Genomic DNA, 23,782 nt, shown 5'->3' on the forward strand with positions numbered 1-23,782 from the left:
ATCCTCCCCACTGACTTTCAATCTAAACGCTACGACTTCATCCGACACGATTTTCTGTCGGATCGCACGCAAAATCGGATTCAGTGTGTTCTGGCCTCAGCTCTTCACTTTAGACCAAAGTGGGCGGGGCTAACACCCCAACCTGCACCAGAGGTGCCCATCTGCTCAATCATCAGGATTAGTGACACTAAATGGCCTAATTAAAGTCTAAAGTTAAATCTGGACGGGAATCTTTGTGAAAAATAAATCTTAATCTAATCTGAGGTTAAACTAATCTGCAATGTTTTCCTTGATGTCGCCGTCGATCATACTTCAGCTTTAACTCACTGAGGCCAGCCTGCAAAATTTAAAAAAGGAAAACAGTCTGCAGCTACAGGACCTTTATGGTTTAGACCAGCGTATGCCTGACGAACAGAAAAACTGGCACAAACGTTGGTATACGTTGGATAAGTTATGAGCTGAAACATGTTGAAACACGTTGATATACGGCAAGTAGGTCGATTCGGTAGGTTCCAGCATCTGCCATCCATGGGCCATCCGTTCTAGGTCAGTTATCTGATGGTTGACAGACGTTCAGTGTCAGTTACTCATCAGTCGTGGCGTCTAGCTTATCCATAACTTCTGCGTAACTTATCAGGAACCTCTCTCCAAGCATATCAGCGTATCTGACGTGTTCCAGACGAGCGCTGAACGTGTTTCTAACTTCCAGCTACTGTATATTGGCGTATTGGCAGCGTTTTGGTATAAAACGAGGAGGAAACCATCAGTTCTCCTCCAGACTTCATCCCCATCATAGGGTGAGCCAGAAGGTGAGGGTGATGGATCCTCCCTGCGTTCACGCCCACCACCAACAAACTTCCTAGCAGACATGATACTCAATGTGCTGACACCAAAAACCTTTTCTTTTTATTTATTCTGTTATTCTGCGGTAACGCTGCAGTGATGCGCCAGAGGAGAGCAGCTTTAACTGATGCTTCGTAATGCCTATGGGCATTATGCTGCCGTGCGTTATGCAGAAGTTAGGCTGTCGTTGGACAGAAGTTCTGGAGTCGTTTTTAATACACAACGTAAGCGCAGAAAATTGAAAAAAATACATATAAAGTTCAGTGTTTTAGGAGATTCTGGGATGTTGGGCATACGCTGGATAAATCGGCCCAATTTGACAGCGCCCTTAGAGGCTTCACTCAGACACTTGGTGGGACTGAAGCTTCTGAAATCAGAATCGACATATCAGGAAATTTGGATTGTTTTATTGCTTTTTATTAAATAAAAAAAAACATTTTCCACTGTGTCTCCAGCAGATGAATGGATGTGTAACGGATGAGCTAACGGCTAACAGACACAGGCGGTTTGGGCGGTTCTGTGCAGTCAGTAATGACCCGTGGTTCTGTGACGGACCGTGGGGTTCTGTCCCATTCCAGAATGATTCCCACTGATCCCGGAGCTTCGGATTCGCTGTGAACGCCGCATTCAGAGATCACCTTCCTCCTGGGCTTCCCAACAGGAACCTGGAAGGACAGCAGCTCCAAGTCAGACACACTCCACTAACGTGTCCTTCAGACACAGCAGGGGGCGGAGCTTACCACTCTCCTCTGGCCTGGACCGCCTCCCTCCTCACCAGCCTCTTCCTGTCGTCCAGAGGCGGAGCCAGCGCTCGCAGCACGCGCGCTCGGAACGGCAACACCTCCAACACACAGAGAAGAGACGCATTCAAATATCAGCAGCAGACGTTTCAGCCAAACAAGAATGAACTCGACCAGAGACGCCATGATGGAATTATTCAGCTTGATCTATACTTAGAAAATAATGTCAATTCTTTCAATTTATTGGTTTAAAAGTTATTTTTAGATGTTTATTTAATAATTTTCATATATTTCTAATTATTCAATTTTACAATTTAATGGAATATTACTTTATATGAAAATCCTGTTTTAAAGCAGGGGTTTCCAAAGTGGGGGTCTTTGGAAATGAATGTTTTATTTCTTATACAAATAGTGTAAAAAAAAAAAAAAAAAAAAAAAAAAAGTTGGACTTAAAGGAAAGTTAATGTGCTCAGAAACTAATCTCTCTAAAAGAGCAAAAAAAAACACAACTTTTTTTATCCTTATTTTACAAACCAGCGTCTTTTCAGTCCCATCAGTTTGCTACGCATTCAGTAACGACTGAAATTACCGCTTTAAATACAAACAATGTGACACAAAAATCTAAATATTATTTAGAGAACTAAACTAAATTAGTCTTTATGTTTAAGAAGAAAATCATAACTTATAAAAATCCCCAAAAAACTGGCCACCACACTATTAAAAGAAAATAAATCAAAAAATCATCTGCGCTCAACCATAGCGGATGTATGGAGTGAATGTTGTTACATTATTGTTGCAGCAAAGAACGTTTTGAAAAAGGAAATTTGAAAAACATTTTGATCAAAAACTTTTTTGGAGTAATTTTGCAGTTTTTTTTTATTTTGTGGATGGAATTTTTCATAAACATTAATTTTTTTTCTCGGTTTGAGCTTTACAAATTGTATTTTTTTTTTATTAAGTTTTTCAGATCACATTCTCTTCACATATCAGCCTAATCCAAACCCTCGCTCTTGACCAATTAAAATGTTGTCGCTAACATCCAGCAGACCAATAGGAATGGGTGTTTACTCCTCAGCCCAGAGGAAAGCCCGCCCCCCCCCAGTGGTGAAAAGAATGTGATCTGGAAAGTGTCATTTGGAAAAAATGCAATTAAAACTGAAATATAAAAAAAATATGGAAAATTAAAACAGCAAAAATTAAATCAAAGAAAAAAGCAAAGTTAGACTCTTCTTTTAAGTTTTTCATAGCTTAATTTCTGACTGCATTCTGTTTTTTCCGTTTACAAAAAAATTCCTTTGCTTCCAACAATAATGGAACAAAATTCCCTCCATAAACGCATTGTGCAAAGCTTATAGATTTTTGTCTTTTTGAAACATTTTGCTCACATTAAACTGAAATCTGTCCTGTTTGGTGGTTTAAGTCCTTATTATGTATTTATTTTGTGGTAATCTTGTTTAACTCTGAGTTTAAAGCTGCTTTTGCTTCTTTCTTATGTCATCAATGATGTCTAGACTCCATACGCCACAGGGATCACTTCACAGTAACTGTAGTAACTGTTTGTGGCTAATCAAGAGAAAAATGCGTAAAAATCTTTATAGTAATTTGTAATGTAAATCCCGGTTAAAGCAAATGAAACTCAGAGAGTCGTCGTCCTGCAACGTGAACGGAGGATCAGGATCACCTCATGTGAGGGGAGATGGGAGAGCGCCAGGACGCATCGGATGGAAGCAATGCGGATCTTCTGCAAGAGACAGAAAACAAAATGTCTCATGGTCTCCATGCAAGCAGAGCGTCTGTTTAACGCTGCGGGTTCAGGGTGTGGGGCTCACCATGGACGGACTGCCGACCAGCGCCAGCAGCCTGCTGACCAGCGCCTCCAGCTGCTGGATCAGGACCTGCGGGGGGGTCACCAGGACCGGCTCCAGGCAGGACAGGGTGGACAGCTGGACGCCCTGGTCGGGACACGTCAGCGCCTCCAGCAGCAGAGACAGGAGCTGGAAGGAGGAACCAGAGGTTTCAGACTTACTTTAAGCCCCGCCCACTGCAGAGAACCAGGCTCTGAGAGTCGCTTACCGCCGGCAGCTCGGAGACTTGGACCTGCTTCGGCAGCTTATTGACGATGTTGGACAGAGCTTTCAGGAAGTTCGGTTTCTTCTCTGTGAAGGAAAGAAAATCCAGTTAAAACTAAACATCCAGCAGTCCTTTCGTTTCCGTCCTCGCCCCCCCAGCAGGAAGCCATGATTGGAGCTTTTCAGTTTACACTAATTTATTGAACATTAAAAACAAAAAAAGGTTTGAATTTATCATTTGGTTCTGATTAGGACTGAAACTATTAATGGGATTAATAGAGATTATTTAATTACTGAAATAATTGTCAACTAAATTAGTAATCGATTAATTGTTAACTGAAGTATAGAGACTAAAACCGACCTTCAGCTGACAGAGACACTGAGGAGGAATTAGACTAAATTAGATAAAAAAAAAAAAATACATGAAAAAATATGTTTCATCTGTCAATATTCTTTATCCAGAACTCTTAAAGTGAGAAAGTTTTAGTTTCACCTGGTTTGATTTCATAAAAAAAAAAAATAAAAAAATCTTCATTAGCCGATTTTTTCGGTTACCGTTGCACGCAGCTACAACTCAAACTGTACGACGAAACCGCAGGGTTTAAAAGCTCACAGATCAATGTATTTTCTCACACTGTACCACCCGACACTCTGATGCGACCTTACGACGGCTGACTGAATTTCAAACATGTTTGATTTTCTCCCGACCTTACGATTCCTGATGGGGAGGTGGTTGTTGGAGTCTGATCGCCCCTCTTTACCCCCGTAAACTACACCATGCACGACGAGGCTGAAACACAGAAAAATTGAAAAATCCTTGCACAACTGGAGAAACGGCCCCCAAAGGGCAAAAAAATCCTACAGTGGTTCCTCAGCTTTAAGGAACTTTTGCTGTCCGATTAATAATCGATTCATCGAAAAATAATCAACAGATTAATCAATTTGCGAAATATTCCTTAGCTGCAGCTCCAGTTCTGATCCAACAGGCCCAATAAATGTGAGTGAAGGTCTCATTCTAGAAGCTAAACGTCAACCTGATTGATTCCTAAAAGCTGTTTTTAAAGGGTGTCTGGGTTTAAGGTTCTGATATTCAGAGTTTCAAGCGTTTGCCAAAAACGTTCCCCTCAGATGAAAGGAAGCTGACGAGGATTCAGCGCCGCCGCTCCTTCTAGGGCTGATCATTTAGGCTCTGATACGACAGCTCATCTGTCCACGACGCAAAGACACTGCACCAAGGCATGGCGGTGGCAGCATCTTGCTGCAGGGCCACAAAGGGGCTTAAAGGTTGTAATAGTTTTATACACAGATGCACAACTCAGAACCCCAAAGTTCTGAACCAACCAGGAGGCACGGTGGAGGTCACATGATGCTGAGGATTAAACTGAGGACTTCCTGCTTAGTATTCATAATAAAGTCGCATCAGTTAAAAGATGGCCGACAGCTCAGTGGTTTAAACCTGGACTTTAGGAGAACTTTGGGTTCAGATAATTTAAAAGAAAAGTCCGCTCATATTCAGAATACAAACTTCTGAAAGTTAAATATAAAATTATTACAAACTGTTCAATAAATGATCAGTGTTTTTAATTCAGACTAATTTTAATGTGAATGTTCTTTACTGGAGGCATCCATGTTTGTCAAAGAACACTACTGCCACCTACTGGTTTGTGACGTCACCGTGCGGTATCGGCTTATTACACCGTGATGTCACTCCCGGAAGAAGGCAGGGGGGACGTGTGTATATTTGGGCAAAAATGGCCGCTCACAGGTGATCGCCACGAAATTTATTGTTTTTATTTTTTTAATAATTAACGCTAAATTCATTAAAGCTACAGTGTTTAATTTTCAGCGACATCTAGCGGTCAGACTGCAGACTGCAGCAACAGGAAAAAACATCTCCATTATTTCATTGGCAGATCGTCTTATTTATGCTTATTTCAAGCTTCACTTCATCAGCCAATAGAAAGCTGCGAATGTTACTCATCTCCACCTTTAGGCGCAGCGTTGAAGCCCTGCACCAGCTTGGCTGAATTCTCGCTGAAGAAGCGCTGCCGGTACATGATCCTGACGTCGGCGTGGTAACCACGGTTCAGGACGTCCGTCGAGTCGCTCATCAGCAGCGAGAAGCCGTCTGCGGCCATGGGGCCGAGGTCGGCGTCGTGGAGCAGAGAGAAGAGCTGCACAGAGAGGATCAGATATCTTCAAATCTTTCTTCAGATTTCTGTTTATCAGAGCAAAGCGTCGGTCGGTTTTTCACCTTGTCGGTCAGCGCTGAGAACGACGGATGGTATCGCAGCAGCAGCGCCTTGGCGACCTGAACCCAAACACACAGATTAGCGGATCATCAGAGGCGCTGATCTGACTGAGGGATGAGCGGCGATTCTCACCCAGATCAGCAGAGTGAAGGCCTGCAGGCGACACGAGGAGGAGGTGCGGTCCAACTCGCCGCTCACTCTCTTCACCGTTCTCTGAATCCAGCCGTCCAGATCCGTCCCTGCGGACAGAACATCCCAGAACGTCTCAACCCTGAGCGGCATTTTAGACCCAACAGGAAACGCTCAGACGCACCTTCAGGCTTCTTGTTGAGGAGCCCGGCGAAACACTTGGCGGCAGACGTGTAGGAGAGCGGATGGCTGCAGCTGCAGCTCAGCTCCTTCAGCGCCGACAGCAGCCGCTCCTCCTGGGGAACCTCCACCTGCATCACCCAACATATCCAATCAAAAGCCGGGCCACATTGATGGATTGAAACCGTAAAACCAGGGTTTGGGTGGAGACTCACGCTGCGGGGGAACGAACACACACAGGCCATGAGGAGACACACCAGCTGGGACCGACGCCATGAATCCTCGTCCTCCTGCTGCTGCTTCTGGGGAAAATGAGACACACTTCAAGCAAACAGTGAAGAGAGAAAAATCCAAGAAAAATCTGTAAAAAGGTACAAACCCCCCCCCAAAACTTTCTTAACCCCTTAAGGTCTTAGGAGAAAATTCCACCTGAAATTACAAATGAGAACTAAAGCAAGTACAGCTCCCAAACTATAAATTGGAAATACAATTGTTTGTATTTCTGTGACTGAAATACATTGAGGAATATTTTCCAGGTGGAATCTCTATTTTAAATGTCAACATGTCTGATTTATAGGTGATTAAACAAAGAAAGAAATGAAAAATATTTAGCCTTGCCAAATTTTCTTCCAAAACACAGCAAAACATCATGAAAGCCCATTAGAACTCTGGATGAACTCAGACTTTATAGATCCTATATAAGTCAAGCGAATTTGGACTGAAGCATGTTTGTTCCAAAAAGGTGTTAGTGAGCAGTGTGCTAGGAGGAAATGGGATTTTGGCATAGTGCTGAATTATGCAAAAATGCATTTCTTCCACTCATAAAAAGGAAATCTGGTCAGACAAATGTGCTGATTTCCTTTATTGGAGACCTTCTGCATAAGACAAAGCCTTTGCTCCTAAGATTTAGCCGTTGGTTCATTGAAATTTTCCAATAATATCACCAAACTGAATAGAAAATAACAGAGCAAGCTTATGTAACGCATGCCGGTTACATCACCTGAAATGGTCACACAATGACCTCTGACCCCTCCTTGGAAAGGTCTGAGCCTCTAGTTTCCAATGATGGCGGCCATTAGGGGGCGGGGCTAAAAATGAATACCTGCTGTTGCATTACTCCCACAGAGTCACACATTTCAGGTGGAATTTTAAATCTCATTTTTTGGTTTATACAGCTATAAAACAAAAAGTATTTGTGGCAAAAAATCCTTTTGAAACATGTTTTAGAAGTTTTAGATTTGAAAGGCGTGTGGATATAAGGCACTCGGTGAAAAATTAGAAAATCAAAATCATTCTGTATTTAAAAAACAAAATCTTTTAAATCTTTCTCACAGATGTCCTATTTGAAAAATGAAAAAGGATTGCAAACTTGTCTCTGAAATTTTATAGAAAATCTTAAAAAATATGAAAATAATATTTAATAACATTTGAAAGATTAAAAAAATCTGAAAAACAGTAACTAAAACTAGTTTAAATAAATAAAATATACAATAGAAATAATTCCTTTTTTTTGAGTTTTTATGGCACTAGTGGCTTGTTTTTTTTTTGTTTCTTTTTTTTATGGACAGTAGACTGACAGGAAAGGCGTGAGAGAAGGAGAGACATGCGGCAAAGGACCACAGGTCGGATTAGAATGAGGGTCGCCCACATCGATGACTAAGGCCTCCATACATGGGTCATGTGCGCGCTAACCACTGCGCCACCAAAGCACAAGCCAATTTAAGGAAATTTGAAAAAAACATTTTAATGAAAATAAAATATGGAAAATTAGCTGAAATAAACATTTAAAAATAGGGTGAGGAGCTCAGTCATCCGGGGAGGACTCAGAGTAGAGCCGCTGCTCCTCCACATGGAGAGGAGCTAGTAGAGGTGGCTCGGGCATCCGGTTAGGATGCCTCCTGGACGTCTCCCTAGTGAGGTGTTCCAGGCACGTCCCACCAGGAGGAGGCCCAGGGGGAGATCCAGGACACGCTGGAGGGACTGTTTCTCTGCTGGCCTGGGAAAGTCTTGAGATTCCCCTGGAGGAGTTGGACCAAGTGGCTGGAGAGAGAGACGCCTGGGCCTCCCTACTGAAGCTGCTACCCTCATGACCCGACCCCGGATAGGACGCAGCAGATGGATGGAAACATTTGAATACTAATACTAATACTAAATGTAAAAAACAGCAATTTTACACATAAAACCTTTTTTAAATTGAGAAGTTCTTTCAAACTTTCCTTTCTAGGTGGCCTTTTTCTGAAATGTTATTTATTTTTTGCAGCAATAATACAACAAAATTAACTCCATACACTTTAGCCTGACGTCCACCTTCCAGCAGAATGGTGACATCATACTGGGATGTTTAGCTCATCATCCATGTAGTAAAGTGGTTTAGTCAAAGTCCAGAGTGTCTGAGACAGACAGGCCTCATCAATGGCTGCGTATGTTTTTGTAAGAAAAACGAGTAAATCCTTAAGTTTCTATTAGCAAAGCTGGAGGATTTACAGCAACTGTCAATAAAATGGAAAAGAAAATAGAAAAGGTATTTTTTCTACCTGGAGCAGCGGAACTTGTGACGGGAGGGAGTTGTCGGGTAGAAATGAGACGTCGCCGTCCAGGAAGAGCGACACGACTCTGGAAGCCGTCTGTTCGGCAAACCTGAACAAACCAGAGGAAAACGAGAACCAGCCGATGACGACGGAAATAAACTGCAGGTTAAACTGAATTTAATGTGTTTTTAGTCACATCTGCTGAAATTAAAACTAAGAAGGCTGAATGTTTGTTACTGACATGGTCTGAGGGCGGGAGCAGGCGGCGCTGATAACTGGAACCATGGCGGACAGGACCGCCTCCTCCACCAGGGGGCTGCGCCGACCACAGGACCCCTCGCCTGAAAGACAAAGCAACATCGTAAACCTTCCAGTTTTCTAAATCTGGAAGAGACCGAAGCTCCGCCCCTCACTCTGCAGCGCAGCTTGGAGGGCCAGAGACAGAAGGCGCGGGATGACCACGTCGTGAAAGCATCGGCTCGTCTCCTCATCATCCTGAAGGCGCTCCGCTATCTTTTGAAGGCTCAGGCAGGCGTGCACCACCTCATCCGTGGAGAAACAACTTGGATCTGGAACGAAACGCGTCGTTAGTGCTTTGGTTCGACCTTCCCTGCAGCCAGAGAAGCATCCGTCTGAGAGGAGTACCTGCGTGCACCGAGCTGAGGACGTCCAGGAGGACGGGCGCGCTCTCCTGGACGACGCTGGCCTGGACAGACACCGCAGCCAGAGCAGACAGACACCGCTGACGCACGGCATCATGGGAACGCAGCTCAGACGCCTCTCTTTGGTCTAAAGCAAGACAAATGCGGGAGTTATTAGAGGGCAGGAAGTAAGCGCTGGATTCCTGGAAGTGTTCTCCGTTTACCAGGAAACATCTCCTTCTTTAACGTGGGGATCAGTTTGGCGATGAAGGCAGCAGGATGGCGCCCCGCTAACGCTCCAGCACACTCCACCACAGCCAGGCTAAACACAGAGACGGGACAGAACCGTTACGGACCGGATTCATCCAACAGAGACAAAACAATGGAGGAGAGCCGGCCTGACCTCACGGACTCGTCCTCGTCCGTCAGCAGCAGTCTGGTCAGGTGATCCACGGCGAGATCGATGTCAGAGTCCGACAGCAGACCTGTAAACATCAGGAGAACATTTCAGCTTTGGAGGGAGAGAAATTTGTTCCAATGAAACCGAAAACAGAACAAAAAAGGAAGTTTGGTGGAATGAGTTTATATAAAAGGTCAATTTAAAAACTTTGGTTTGGTCTGTTGGTGTGTGGTTAGAGCAGCATTTCTATTGGTCCAAACATGGACCAATAGAAATGAGTCTGCTCTGCATAGACATTAGCAACAGCATTTCTATTGGTCCAAACGGGAAAATCTGTGAAACAGGATTTGAATACAATCTGATCCATAAAACATCTCCTCTAAAGAACTTAGAAAAAAAAACCTTAAAAAAAATATATAATAAAAATATAAAAAAGCTAAATGAAAAAGAAAAAAAAATGTAAATATGAAAAAAAAGTCTAAAATATTTATATTTTTAAATAATTTTAAAATAGAATCTGTAAGAGGCTAAACAAATTCTGACAAAACAAAATAAAAAAAGATAAAAAATATTTAACATGAAAATTAAATCCCAGTTTTTTTAAAGACATTTGAAGAAAAAAATTTATCAAAATCAAATTTCAGAAAAATGTCTACAAAAAAGTTAAAAAACAATTAATGTCTATGTCAGCCTACATATATATAAAACACAATCTGTAAAATTCTACTTTGAACTTTATTGTGAACTGTTTTAGTATTAACAGCTCTCTCTCCATACTTCTGAGGAGGCGCTAGGAGGTCTTGGAGTTCATCTTACCCGTTTGTTGGGCCAGTGAGGTGAGCAGAGAGGCAGCTGTGATCTGTAGACTGGAATTACTTTCAGACAGAGCTGAAAACACCATGCTGCACAGAGAGTCTTTGTACGCTGAAAACAGACTCTCATCTGAAATTAGAGGGGGGCAAAAAATAACTTCATCTGATTAGCAGATCTGAATATTTCTGACATAAGAGCGCCAGGCAGGTGGCGCTCACACGCCCGCTCCGTTCTGTTTGCCAGGTCCACTAATGCTAAAGCTAACCTTAATTCTCAGCTCTATTACAGAGCTTCATGGGTCTGGCAACCTCTGAGCTCCTGCTCAGTTTTCACAACAACATTGGCATCGCAACCAGAAAGAAATTATATATTTTGGACCCGTCAAATTTAATTAGACAAACAATTAGTAAGATTAATTTTTTCCTCAGTAAGAGCAATACTTTTACTCTGTTGCACTCTAGACGTTCTCTAAATGCACGGATTAAAGCAGAAAAAAATATATATAATAATCCTGAGCCTGAACTTTTTCCACACAGGCAAGAATATGCGTGTGTGTGTGTGTGTGTTGGATCAGAGATTGCATGAATGATTGAAGACCAAATTTGACTTTTGAAAATCCAATACCAAAAATGGCCAGAAGATTGCAAAAGTGCATCTATATCTACCACTTGCATGAACCACATCTCTTTTGATATTGAGTCTTGCTGCTAAGCGTTGTCCTTAACAGGTAATAAATGAAGCTACACTCACAAGGTGAACCGTTACAAAGGTAGATGAAATTCAGTCTTTTAGAGAAGATTAAAAGCTCCATTTATCTGGCAACTTGAGCAAGAAATGAGAGGAGGAGGTACACGCTTTCCTAAGACCCACCCCCTTCTTCAGATTGGCTAATAATGTTAGTATTAGTAATACCATTATTAGTATTACTGTTAGCTCCTTTGGCTTCATTAAAAAAAGCAGCAGATATCAATGCCTGCATGCTCCTCCGTGTTTACGGAGGTAAACATGGATGGAAGTGCTGGACGCATCTAGCTATCGTTCCCAATCTTAGAAACACTTTCTTTTCAATATGGTTAAACATAAATACTGCTCTCCGCTTTGTCGGCCACCATGGTTGTTGTTTTTCTTACTGCTTATGCGTAGCAAGAAGCGGAATAGTGACCTTTTTCAAATAACGTTCAAGTCGGATAAATCCTGGCTGTTCAGACAAGTTCCATTTGAAAAGATCAGATTTGTATCGGATTCAGGACCTCAGAGCCAAGTGGTCTGGATCGCATTGAAACAAATCAGATACGTGTTCAGAATGTCATGAAAAGATCAGATCCAGGTTGTATATGTGCAAAAAAATCTGATTAGGGTCACTTCAGGCTGCAGTGTGAACGGAGCCTTAGTTCCCTTTTAGACTCTCCTCTGCGATTATACGGTGTTTCAGACTAAAGCTACCGCAAAAAAAAAGCACCCAAAAACACCTTATTGAGGGAATCCTTTTCCATTATTGCTGCAACCAAAGAGCATGTTTAAATAAAAAATTTATAAGAAAAATGCAATTCAGAAATGAAACTAATAAAATATGTTTTAACCAAAAAAAGGTTTCCAGTAACCTTGCTGAAATTTTATTTTTCATATTTTAAATTGTACTTTTTTATTGTATATATATATATATATATATATATATATATAACTTGTTTGAAATTTCTCTTTTTCAGAACAAATACAAAAATATTGTTGCAAACATCAAATGCAAAGAAAAACGCCTTCAAGTAACACAATTTGAAAAAAAATGAATAAAAAAATAAATAAAATCTGTAAAAAAAAATTTAAATAATGAAATTTGAAAATATAAAATCTGTAAAAGCACATTTGAAAAAAAAGTTTTTAAAAAATCATAGAAAACAGCAAAGTTTCTCTCGAAAAACCTTTTTCATTTCTATATTTGTCAGTTTCATTATTTCTGGATTACATCTTTTTCTAATTTTTATTTACAAAATGTCTCCTTTATTTGCAAAAATAATGGAACAAAACTGACTCCATACAACCTGATTTAGATAAACTAAAATTTTTAAAACACAAACTGAAAACTTCAAGGTAAAAACATATAGATCCAAAGGTTGCATCAGATTAGGCTCACCTTGATCTACAGACTGACAGGAAGCTGCTGCTGACTGGATGAATCGCTGCTCCACCTCCAACAGGGTCCGTCTGTGGGAACACTGACAGAGAGCAGCGTTTCAATGTGACGACTATGGAGGGAGTTTGTTCCGCTACTGCTGTAGTTGAAGACAATGTTTTATAAATGGAAATTTAAAGAAAAAATACCATCATGAAATGGAAACCTCCAAATCAAAAAAAGTTTTGAAAGTAACTTTTTTTCCCTAGATTTTCTTTTTCCAATTATTTTTGTGTTTTCAATTTATTAAATCTTTTATTTTCAAACTTTTTTGTTTATATAGATTTTTATGAGTTGCATTCTTTTTCATTTGTATTTTTTCAGACCACATTTTCCCTTCAAGCCCAATTGAGACGCTAATCAATGCAAAGCTACTAACGTTGCTGCACAGCCATAGGAATCACTGCTTCTCTTTACAGAGGAAAACTTGCCCCCAGAGATGAAGACAAAGTTATCTGTAAAATGCAATAATAAAAAAAAAAAGAATTCAATGTGAAAAAAAGAAATTTGAAAATAGAAAATCTCTGGATTGCATTTTTTTTTTAGTAATTCCAACTTCTTAAAGTCGTAGGAAAGCGGCTGTTCCAACTGTTGCATTTCTTAATTCTCAGAGTGGTGAACGACTTTACACGAGTGAATTAAGTGAATGTGATTGGTCGATTATCAAGGGGGCGGGATTGTTGGGGCTGAAGGTTCACAAGCACGTTTGGTTTTAACCGGTTAGTCAGAAGCATCTTGCTAACCAGTTAGCAACTTAGTGCTAGTAGGTTCCGAATGGGAAATTCCATTGGGACCAAGTAGCGCTAAATTGGTAACTTAGAAACGACGCTGTCAAGGAACGCTAAGGACAGAGGAAACATGCAAGAGGAGGAGAGTTTAGTGTCGGAGGTCGTGGATGAGTCTCCTCCGTCATCCATTTTTTATTTAGAGGAGGAAAGCGGGGACGAAGATGTTGTGGAAGAGGACGCCAGGGCGGCAGAAGCTTGGTTTGGTGTAGAAGGCTTCCAGCCGTACATGTTTGAGCCCTTGCCTCGCAACGCTGCCAGTTCTGTTAGCTCTACGCCTGCTGAAGACACAGACGTCCATCCCCGTGAACACTGGGACGGAGCTCAATGGGAAAGGATTCTGATTTCAACCGTTGCGTATATTAGCTGCGACATATGAATCAAGATGCTAGGACTGAAAAAATTTAACTGACAGATGACTGTTGATGTACGATTGGCCGAATTTAGGTGTTCAGGCTGACGTAGAACTAACTGGCCTGCAGAAGATAATGAAGAAAAAAAAAGATTTTAAGACAGGATTTTCTTTTAAATTGAAATGTTCTATATTTTGGTACAGTATGGTCTGTTAAATAGTACATTTATATACATGTTTAAGCCAGAATGATTTGACATTTAAATATGACTTCCCTACCACTTTAACAACAATTATGAAACACAATTTGCTCCATAGTAGCAGTCAGGCGTCCAAACTCCTGTGGAAACCCCGTCCCTCCCTCCCTCTGATCGTTTCTGTCATACCTGTGTTCTGCTGTTGTACTGCTCAACCAGAGGAGGCATGACAGCGGCTGTTATATGGTGACCTGCCCTGTAGGAGGTGCTGCAGGCGGCCTGGAGCAGCTTGGCGCTGGGCCAAACCAGCTTCAAGTCGGGCTCGAACAGGTGGTGCTTACAGTCTAAAAAAAACAAAAAGCTCAGCTGCTTTAGTTAAAACCAGATTTCCACATTTGATCAAATGATCAAAATATTTAATTTAATCCAATCAGAACAAAAATGGAGGATTTTCCATCAAAGCTGCAGCTCACCTTTGAGCACGAGGTCCAGGAAGGTGCTGAGCGAGTCTTCAGAGTCAGACTTGAGGACAGAGCGGGACAGACAGGAAGTGAGCGCGGTGAGAGCAGCCAGGGCCGCCGACTCGATCTTCTCGCTGGATGTCTGGAACACCTGCAGGGAGGAAACAGGAGCGATGAGCCGGTCCACTCCACAGCTCATACTGGAGTTTCTCCAAAGCTCCAGGCTTATAGGATGATGTTGTTCTGTGATAAATGAAGCAGACCTCTCTGCGCAGCGAGCTCCAGAGTCCTTCCAGGAAATCCACCAGGTCCTTGTCTTCATACTGTCTCACACAGGCAGCCTGAGACACACCAAGCACAATAAACAGCTAATTCCTCATGGCGGCACGAACAGAGATCCGCTCCGTCTCACCAGAGTCTGCAGCGCGTCCACTTTGGCACTCTGAACGTCCGAGTCCAGCTTCTCGATGATGAGGGGCAGCAGGAACTGTAAAACAGAGGCTCCTTATGAAGCTGCAGGTTCAGCCGCTCTGATGTCAGAGGGATCGGTGACCTACCTCTGCGAATTTGGGGGTCCCGGTGAGGACGGCCCTCAGTGCCTGGATGAGTTCCTCCTTGGTGATGCCGTGAGGGTCATTGGGAGGCTGGAGACACAGAGGGACACGCGTGAACCAATGCTGCTGTGATATCACACTAAAAGACCCTGATTGGTTTTCACTTAAATGAGGACGGGACCTTCTGAGCAGACATGGAGGTCGACTTCCTCCATCACTTCCTGTCTCTCCTTAAAGCAATCGCACCCTTTACTTAAATCATTTATTGAAATAAAGGCAAACTTATCTTATAAATAATTTTAATAAAGTGTAAGAAAACATCTTCTGATTATTCAGTCTGTATTTAACACATCTGGAACGATAAATTGTTAAAATAGAATATGTACTATAAGCTTATATTTAAAATGTAATTATGACATACATACTAATCTGGAAATAAATAAATAAATATACTACTTGACAAAGTATAAAATGAAATGACTGCGACAAGAAGTCTCAGATTACATCCTGTCTGTTAATTGCAAAAACGTTCTAAAAATTAGTAAAAAATTCTTAAATTAATTTAATTTGAGTGGGAAAATAAGATGATCTGCCAATAGAGGGAGCGTATTTACCCTTTAATTAAGATAATTAGATGACATCAAGTTGAAATAAGAGACTGCAGCTGGTCTTATTTTAAATGTAAATTGTCTTATTCCATTGGCAGTCAAGTGTCACTTATTTTGAGAAAAAAAGTGACTTATTAGATATATTATACATTATACATATTTTGCACTTTGGCCAGGCTTTTAGTTAGCAATGTGAACATTGTGCAAACTTTATTAATAATATTCAGGGTTTATACATGAATGAGTAACTCTTATTTAATGCTTTTTAATGCTCTTAGAAATAATATTAATGCCATCAACAAATACCCATGACTTTTATATATTACACACGGCAAAACCACGGACAGGCTGCAGCCATGCCCCAAGTTCCTCGTTTTCCCGTCACTTTGGTTCAAATTTGCTTTTTCCCCCCATTCTCTAGCCTTTTCTCCCCCTCAAGCTTCTTTTCTGAAGCATTTTAATGCCATGATTATCAAATTTAATGAATTTTAATGCCAATTAATTTAAAAAAATAATAATTTAATGACTTTTAATGATACGCCCTGTTTTTGGGATGTACGGCAGAGAAGCTGATCTGGGAGCTGGCAGAGAGACAGACACAGTGCTGCTGATGCAGAGCGCTATGATCACTCCTCTGAAACAGTTTATTAACACCTAAATTAACTTAAAATGTAGAAACCTGCCAGCAGAATATGTTCGCTTTTATTATTCTGGTTCCTGCAGTTTTGATCATGTACATGAAAAACGCTAACATCTACTTCCAGCCGGCATAAACAGTTATGGAAAACAGCAAGGAGACGAGCGGGCCTGAGGCAGCTGCTGCTGGGGATTCCCAGTGACAGCGCACCGCCGGTATGTGGGGGTCTGAGCGGCTCCCACAGAGAAATAATCTTTGAAGGCAGGATGGTAATCTGGATGAACTGACTGCACAGACCATGTTTTCAGGAGGACTGTCTCACTTCAACATAGATTCTAACTACTTTTTACCCGCTGATCACAGCAAATATAGCAAAGCTGCTCTCTGGCATTGAACACAGGAGCAGCAGAAGCATCAGATGCATCTGGACACACTTTACTGGATGCTGACCTTAATGTGGACAAACATCAAAGATGAAGCAGCAGAAGCTTCTTTGATGGCGTGCGGTGTGAACATAGCATTACACTTTCTGATTGTTTGAATTAACCTATGAAACATAATATTGTAGCTAAAATGATCTCATGTCTTCCTAATGAAATTTCTACCTCTAGTCAAGCTCACATACTTCCCATAATCAGGACAAAACTAGAGTTGGAACAAAGACAAAGAGTTAGCTGCATTCAAACTCAAAATGCAGGAAACAGCATTTCAGAGAGTGAATTTCTAAATTTTCTTGGGGGAGAATACCCCCAGACCCCCCTATAGGGGAAATATTCCTAGCTAAAAGCCTGAGTATGATGCTGCTGTTCCTTCTTGAGCTCCAGGCAGGCGAATAAACAATAAACCAACTTACTGGGGAGAAATCTATGGGGAAGTAGCAGGACGTCACTTCGAACAGCTCCTCCGTGAATTTACCTGAGACAGAAGAGGGCGGAAACAAAGACGGTTACCCTCGGAGACGGAGAGAGGCGGGGAAGACCAACCCGAGGCGGTTGGAGTATTCCTACCAAGGTTGTATCCCCGCAGAAGGATGTTCCTGGCAATCTGGAAGGCTAACAGCAGGTTGCGGGGATCCCTCTCCCCATCCATCGATTGGACGAAACCAAACACGAAATCTGCGCCCAGACCCTTCAGTTCTGTGGAAAATGAAAAACAGAAACGTTCACATGGTCCCGTAGACAGTGTCCCCACCCTCTTTAACCCCTTTGGGCATTTTGTCTAATCATGAGTCCAGTAATGATGATTTTCCAGAAGTGGAACGCACAATAACTTATTATAAAATAAAAACTATTTGAGCATTTTATTCTTTCCATCTCAAATAAAAAAATAACACAAATATGTTGCCTGGAAGAATAAAATAAACACAAAACAATATCATTTTATAAACCTATATTTATGAAACTGGTGTAACTGCCTTATAATCACATTTAAACTGGATGAATTGGGAATAATAATTTAAGTCAGTCTGAATTAATCAGTTTTACTTTGTTTTCATCCAGACCCCTGAGCTGCTTTGATGAGCTCCGATAGCTTAGTGTGAAACCAGGATGTTCTCTACATCCAGTCCGTCTCCCTCTAGATGTGTCTCAGCTGAAGGTGCTGGTTGATAACTAATTGATTTTTCAATTGGGTCCTCAGAAAGCAAAGCACATCCCAGACCTATTCTATTTACCAAAGACATCAAATATTTTCATGTACCCCTTGCAATGCACTCGCGGACCACTAATTGCCCAATCCTAATCTGTAGTGTGATTTAATCCTTCCCAGCCAGCATGTCTTACCATCCTCCCTGCTCTCCATGAGGTTGATGAGCATGTTGTAGACGCACGCTCTCTCTGCAAGCATCAGCGACTGGTGGACAGAGAGAAACATTAGGTGACGTTCATTTAGGCTCAACAACAGGTTAGAATCAAGAGGAATTGGAGGGGAACCAAAGTGCGGTCAAACACTAAACAGGCGGTGATTTCCTCACTGAAAATAGCAGGTTAACGTGTGTTTTTTAAACACGGTCGACACGCTAACAATCCGCCAAAAAGCTGGTCTAACTCTTCATTGGCAGCTGTGTGGCCTCCCCCCATATTTAACGAATGTAAACAGAGTTTTCTTGACATCTGTACGCTGCGTTCAATGGTATCAGGTAAATTAGCGGGTCGACCCAGCTCTAGTGTTCCCACAGCATGCCGATCGGAGCCGAGGATATTTTAACGCAAGTTGTTGACCAAGTCGTTTGACCCGGATAGACACGCGTCAGTTTTTCCCACTGCCACTAGAAGCTCTTTAGGTAAAGGGTAACTGAGTTGGTTATACAGGCCAGACCACTCAAGATTTAATCCTAGAGTAGCACCCATTCAAAATGGCGCTTCAAAATCAAACGCCAGCCGCATGGCAGCCCACTTCCCTCTGACTCCCTGCCACTGGCCTTCTCCTGGGTGTGAGCATTTTTTTACTCTGACTCCAACCTTTCACTGCATTACCAGGTCTGACCAGATGAAAAAGCTTCTCTTTAGATCTTAATGTCCACAAATCATGACAGAAAGAATATATTAGTACAAAGATTGATGTTTAAAAAAGGAATCATAGGGGACCAGCCAAGGGCTCATCAAGGAAAGTGGGGAAATTTTTAATGCCTACGACTGTTATCTAGAAATTCTAATAATGTTTCACTTTTAGCTCCGCCTCTCAAACATGAATGACATTCTGTTAGTTTATCACATAACAAAATGTGAGAAAGGTCCAAAGGTGTAATGACCTTTAGCTCATTATACTGAAGCCCGTGTGCGCCTCACCTGTACATGAACGTCCTGAAACAAAGCCTTCAGCATCGACACCGCCGCACCAGGAGGCAACCTTCTGGACTTGGTCTGGAAAGAAAACCAAAGAAAAGTCAAACCCAAACATCCAAAGCAGGGAATTTGTCGTTCAACACTTCAGCTATTCTTTCCCAGACGTTGCTGCTGCGTTAGTCCACACAGCACAGCCTTACAAGCGCTTGAAGCCCTCGTAGAACAGGCGGCGTGATGACGTAATGGTCCTTCAGGCGGTTTTCATAGAAGGCCAGGAGCAGTTCCACTGTGAAAGAAGTGAAACTCCATCAACTTGTTGTGTTTTAACAAACCAGGGCGGCTAGTTTCCAATGTTTTCTCCCCCACCAACGGTTCTGGAAGGGTGAAGGCAGGCGGCGTTTACCTTCTCTCTCTGTCAGCTCTGCGTAGCTCTCCTGTAAAACTTCAGACAGCAGCTGGACGCCTCGGGCTCGAGTGTGGGGCTGAGTACTGGTAAGGCTCTGCCTGCATCAGGAAGAAGGAAAAGTTAAATATAGAGTTTTCCAATAAACAGTGCAACCAATCCATTTAAAGTCCCCTTAAGAATGAACAGGGGTGCCCTCTACTGGAGGACAGCAACACTACAACACTGAAAGCAAATCCATCAACAAAATTTAATCTAATAAATCATCCATCAATAATTATTCAAATCTCAATCATTAATATTAAACAACTATGTGTTGTAAATTGGACACATACAAGTGAAAATAAATGCATGGTCTCATTAAACTTAGAGTAAAAAATGATGGGTTTTGTTCCACAAGACCACAGCCACATGTCATGAGTCTGCTACCGCCGTACTTCACAGCTATGACTGATTCTTAGGTGTGAAAGGTAACAGGGACCCTGCTTCAGTTCTTCAGAACACAAATCACGCTGGCCGACATGATTGGCTCCCGCAGCAGTGTGTCGCAGTGAGCTTGTCGCAGATATTTTTGATCTATTCTCAATATTGGCGCGTGGTCTGCGCTTTGTTAATCCACGCCACAACAGACGACCTGGGAGCATAAACCAGGTTTAAGGCTGATTTATGCTCAGAAACCAGGTCGTCTGCGTGTGTGTCAATGTGACCGCTGATATGCCCCCCCCCCTTCTGCAAACACTCTGCTGCACCTCTCCCAAATTATAGGTGATCGCAGACAGTGCTGCAGACAGGAGGCCTCTGATTGGTCAAATCTACATCCGCTCTACTCTATGCGTATTTCCTGTTTGGTACCGGCTTGTTTTATTTGTATGACCACCATTGTGGAAAATGACTCGTGAAGATGGACCAGCTAGAGGAACGAGGTGCATGAGAACGCTGGGAGCCTTTTTCCACCTGGATCCCCGCTCTTTTTGGCCCTCATGTCCCTCCGTTGTCGCACAATCTCGCCCCCACTTCCTCACCGCCTCGGCCGTATCTAGACCCACAGCTAGTTCCCGATTGTCCCTCTGGCGTTGTTCATGGAATAACAGCGCAGACCACGCTTAAAAATTGGGAATAAATAAAAACTATCTGCGTCATACCTGGGACAAGCTCACTACGACACACTGCTACGACAAACCAATCCTTTAACCAACAGACCTGCTGACTTCATCTGCAAACTGTAATCTTCCAAGGTAGTTTTATCTTTCTTTCTGTGACATTTAAGCTTTCAGCACTGAACACATCTACAACTGATCAACGTGATGTTTGCAAATGTTTGAGATGAGAAGCGCGGCACATCCAGACTTTTGATTTCAAATTTTCCCCTCATATCCCTGAAGTCTGTCTTTGCTGCTGCCTTCAAATACACCCCCTCTGTTCTTCAGTTCAACTATAATGTTTTAAATTATCCTAAAACCTAAACTTATTTAACATGACAAACAGCATATAGTATAGATTTCTATTTACTTTGCAAACTGCCAGTTAATGACAATGCTGCTAATCATGAAGGTGTGCAAACATCCACGTACAACAGAGGGCAGAGTAAATATTATATATTTTTTAGTTAAATCAAGCTCTAAGCTTGTACCACATTTATTAGTGAGGTGTGATGGTGGGATGACGTGCTCAAAGCTCACCCCAGTGCCTCCACCAGCTGCAGGACCGAAAACTGTCCTTCCTTGACACCTTAAAAAAAATAAATAAATAAAAAACGTTATTAAGCTGTAGCTTAAAACATCAAACTCCACTCAAACAAACAAGCGTGGGTTACGCAGTAAAATCCCCGCAGAATCAGCAGGTTTAAAGGTAATCCCAGAGGGTAGTTTTTTTCCCCCAGGCGGACCCAAACGCATCACCAGGAGCAGCTAGCAGCATGTGGTTTAAACCGTGGCGGAGCAGCGACTCCAGGCATCATGACAGCAGCTAATTAAGCTGTTTTTGAAGTTTTACATGAGAGAGAAATGGGAGAGAAGAGGCGCTTTAAAGCCTCTTAGTTTGTCTCCAGAGCTGCTGCTGCTGCTGCTTCACCACACAGGATGTTGTGGTGCTAAAGTTAGCTAGTTAACATGGCAGCTCAACAGCCGCTTCTTTTCACACCGACTCCTTCGCTTTAACATCGAGTGGATGAAGCAGGAGGCTGCTTTACCTTTGGCGGCATCCTTTGACCTGCTGTCCTGAAGACCGGAGACAAATTCATCCACCAGAGACAGCAGCAGCGGCGGAGGACTCTCTGCAGCCATCGCGCCTCTGTTCCTCCGGGGACTGCGCATGCGCTAAAAGTTTTACTTCCTGTTCCTTACATGTCTCTTTAAAGGAAAAAGGTATGAATGCAAAGTATCACATTAAGGGAAGAAAAACGGTCTCATTAGAATATGCCTTTTTTAAACACTGATTTTTTTTTTACACATTCAATTCCTTACACTGAATTTATATTTGGTAAAAATTTGCCTGCAAAAATTCCACTCCAAAATATTTAGCTGCAAAAAAATCAGCTGCAAAATATTCAGCTGCAAGAAATTCAGCTGTTAATAATTTGCCTGCAAAATATTCAGCAGTGAAAAATTCGCCAGCAAAAAATTCTGCTGCACAAAAATCAGCTGCAAAAAAAATAAAAAATTAGATACAAAATATTCAGCTGTGAAAAATTCAGCTGCAAAATAATCAGCTGCAATATATTCAGCTGTGAAAAATTTGCCAGCAAAAAGTTCAGCTGCACAAAAATCAGCTACAAAAAAAAATAAGATACAAAATATTCAGCTGGGAAAAAAATCAGCTGCAAAATATTCAGCTGTGAAAAATTTGCCTGCAAAAAATTTAGCTGCAAATGTGTTGACCACAAGCCAAAGCAATCTACACTCATAAAGTGGAGCAGCTTCTAGCCAATGAAATGAGCTCAATTTGGTCACGTGACATAACAGTTGCGTATAGCTCTGTTCCCGGCTGAATGAAGCTGAATGAGGAGTTTTTCTTGCTAAATAGATATGATTACGAAACGTCAGGTAGCTACTAATAGACAGCCATTAGAGTTTTCAATCTAATGGGACTCTGTGAAATAACGATCACAGCCAGTGCCACACCCGGTCTGCCAAGGCTTTTGGTTTGAACCGAAGGATGTGGCCTGTGGCAAAATTCCCTTTTTTTTCTGACAAAATGAGATAATTTCATAGGCTAGAAGCTGCTTGACTGCATCGAGTGTAGATTGCTTTGGCTTGAGTTCAGCAAAAGGTCAACACATTTGCATTTCTTGCAGCTTAATTTTTTGCAGCTGATTTTTTTGCTGAACAATTTTTTTAAGATAAAAATTCAGTGTAAGGAACTCAATGTGTAAAGAAATTCAGTGTTTGAAATTCGGTGTATAAAATAAGTATTTTTTTTTTTTAAATAACTTACTTCAGCGTGGTTGACCATCCAATCACTACAACCAAGTATTGGGGCCAGGCTAGAGATTTATTTTTTTCTAATTTCGAGAATAAATAAAAAAATTACAAGAATAAAGTCATAAAATTACGAGAATAAAGTCGTAAAATTATGAGAATAAAGTCATAAAATTGCAAGAATAAAATCATGATATTATGAGAATAAAGTAATAAAATTATGAGAATAAAGTCGCAAAATTGCAAGAATAAAGTCGTAAATTGCGAGAATAAAGTCATAAAATTATTATGTGAATAAAGACATAAAATTACGAGACTAAAGTCGTAATATAACGTGAATACAGTCATAAAATTAATGGATGTAATATTTCCTTATTTGTCAAACCGATACCAAAGTATGACTTTAAAGGATGCTCGACATTCCTCATTTTAGGGAAGACAGTGCTTCTTGTAAAAGTTGTCATAAAAATACAACTTTATTCTCGCAATATCAGGACTTTATTCTCGTAATATTATGACTTTATTGTTGTAATATTACAACTTTATTTTTGGAATTTTACAACTTTATTCTTGTAATTTTACCACTTTATTCTTGTGTTGTTACGACTTTTTCGTAATTTTACAACTATATTCTAGTAATTCTTTGACTTTATTCTTGTAATTTTACGATTTTATTTTTGTAATTGTACAACTTTATTTTCGTTATGTAACGACATTATTTTTGTAATTTTGCAACTTTATTCCTGTAATTTTATGACTTAATTCTCGTAATACTTCGACTTTATTCTTGTAATATTATTAATTTATTTTTGTAATTTTACAAC

General features: G+C 41.3%; 1 protein-coding gene across 2 annotated transcripts; it reads right to left on the reverse strand.

Annotated features, from left to right (window-relative positions):
* Positions 1-1,228: 1,228 nt before the first annotated feature.
* Positions 1,229-21,885, reverse strand: mms19 (MMS19 homolog, cytosolic iron-sulfur assembly component). 2 transcript variants are annotated; one of them, XM_038269174.1, is made up of 32 exons: positions 21,731-21,885; positions 21,222-21,270; positions 19,543-19,643; positions 19,340-19,425; positions 19,143-19,217; positions 18,138-18,207; positions 17,364-17,492; positions 17,210-17,271; positions 15,115-15,201; positions 14,970-15,044; positions 14,821-14,898; positions 14,570-14,708; positions 14,286-14,440; positions 12,724-12,805; positions 10,599-10,724; positions 9,786-9,867; positions 9,607-9,704; positions 9,387-9,530; positions 9,155-9,310; positions 8,983-9,082; positions 8,748-8,850; positions 7,086-7,088; positions 6,429-6,515; positions 6,218-6,344; positions 6,037-6,143; positions 5,907-5,963; positions 5,640-5,826; positions 3,657-3,739; positions 3,413-3,577; positions 3,265-3,324; positions 1,584-1,684; positions 1,229-1,508 (listed from the first exon to the last, which is right to left on the reverse strand). In XM_038269174.1, exons 1-32 carry the CDS (start codon positions 21,852-21,854, stop codon positions 1,478-1,480), a joined length of 3,129 nt encoding a protein of 1,042 aa, XP_038125102.1. In that variant the 5' UTR covers positions 21,855-21,885; the 3' UTR covers positions 1,229-1,477. The 2 variants fall into 2 exon arrangements, with proteins under 2 accessions (XP_038125102.1, XP_038125103.1); XM_038269175.1 differs by lacking the exon at positions 7,086-7,088.
* Positions 21,886-23,782: the final 1,897 nt, after the last annotated feature.

This window comes from Cyprinodon tularosa, unplaced genomic scaffold, assembly GCF_016077235.1.
Source record: "Cyprinodon tularosa strain WSP-4 unplaced genomic scaffold, ASM1607723v1 ctg722, whole genome shotgun sequence".
Classification (NCBI taxonomy): domain Eukaryota; kingdom Metazoa; phylum Chordata; class Actinopteri; order Cyprinodontiformes; family Cyprinodontidae; genus Cyprinodon; species Cyprinodon tularosa.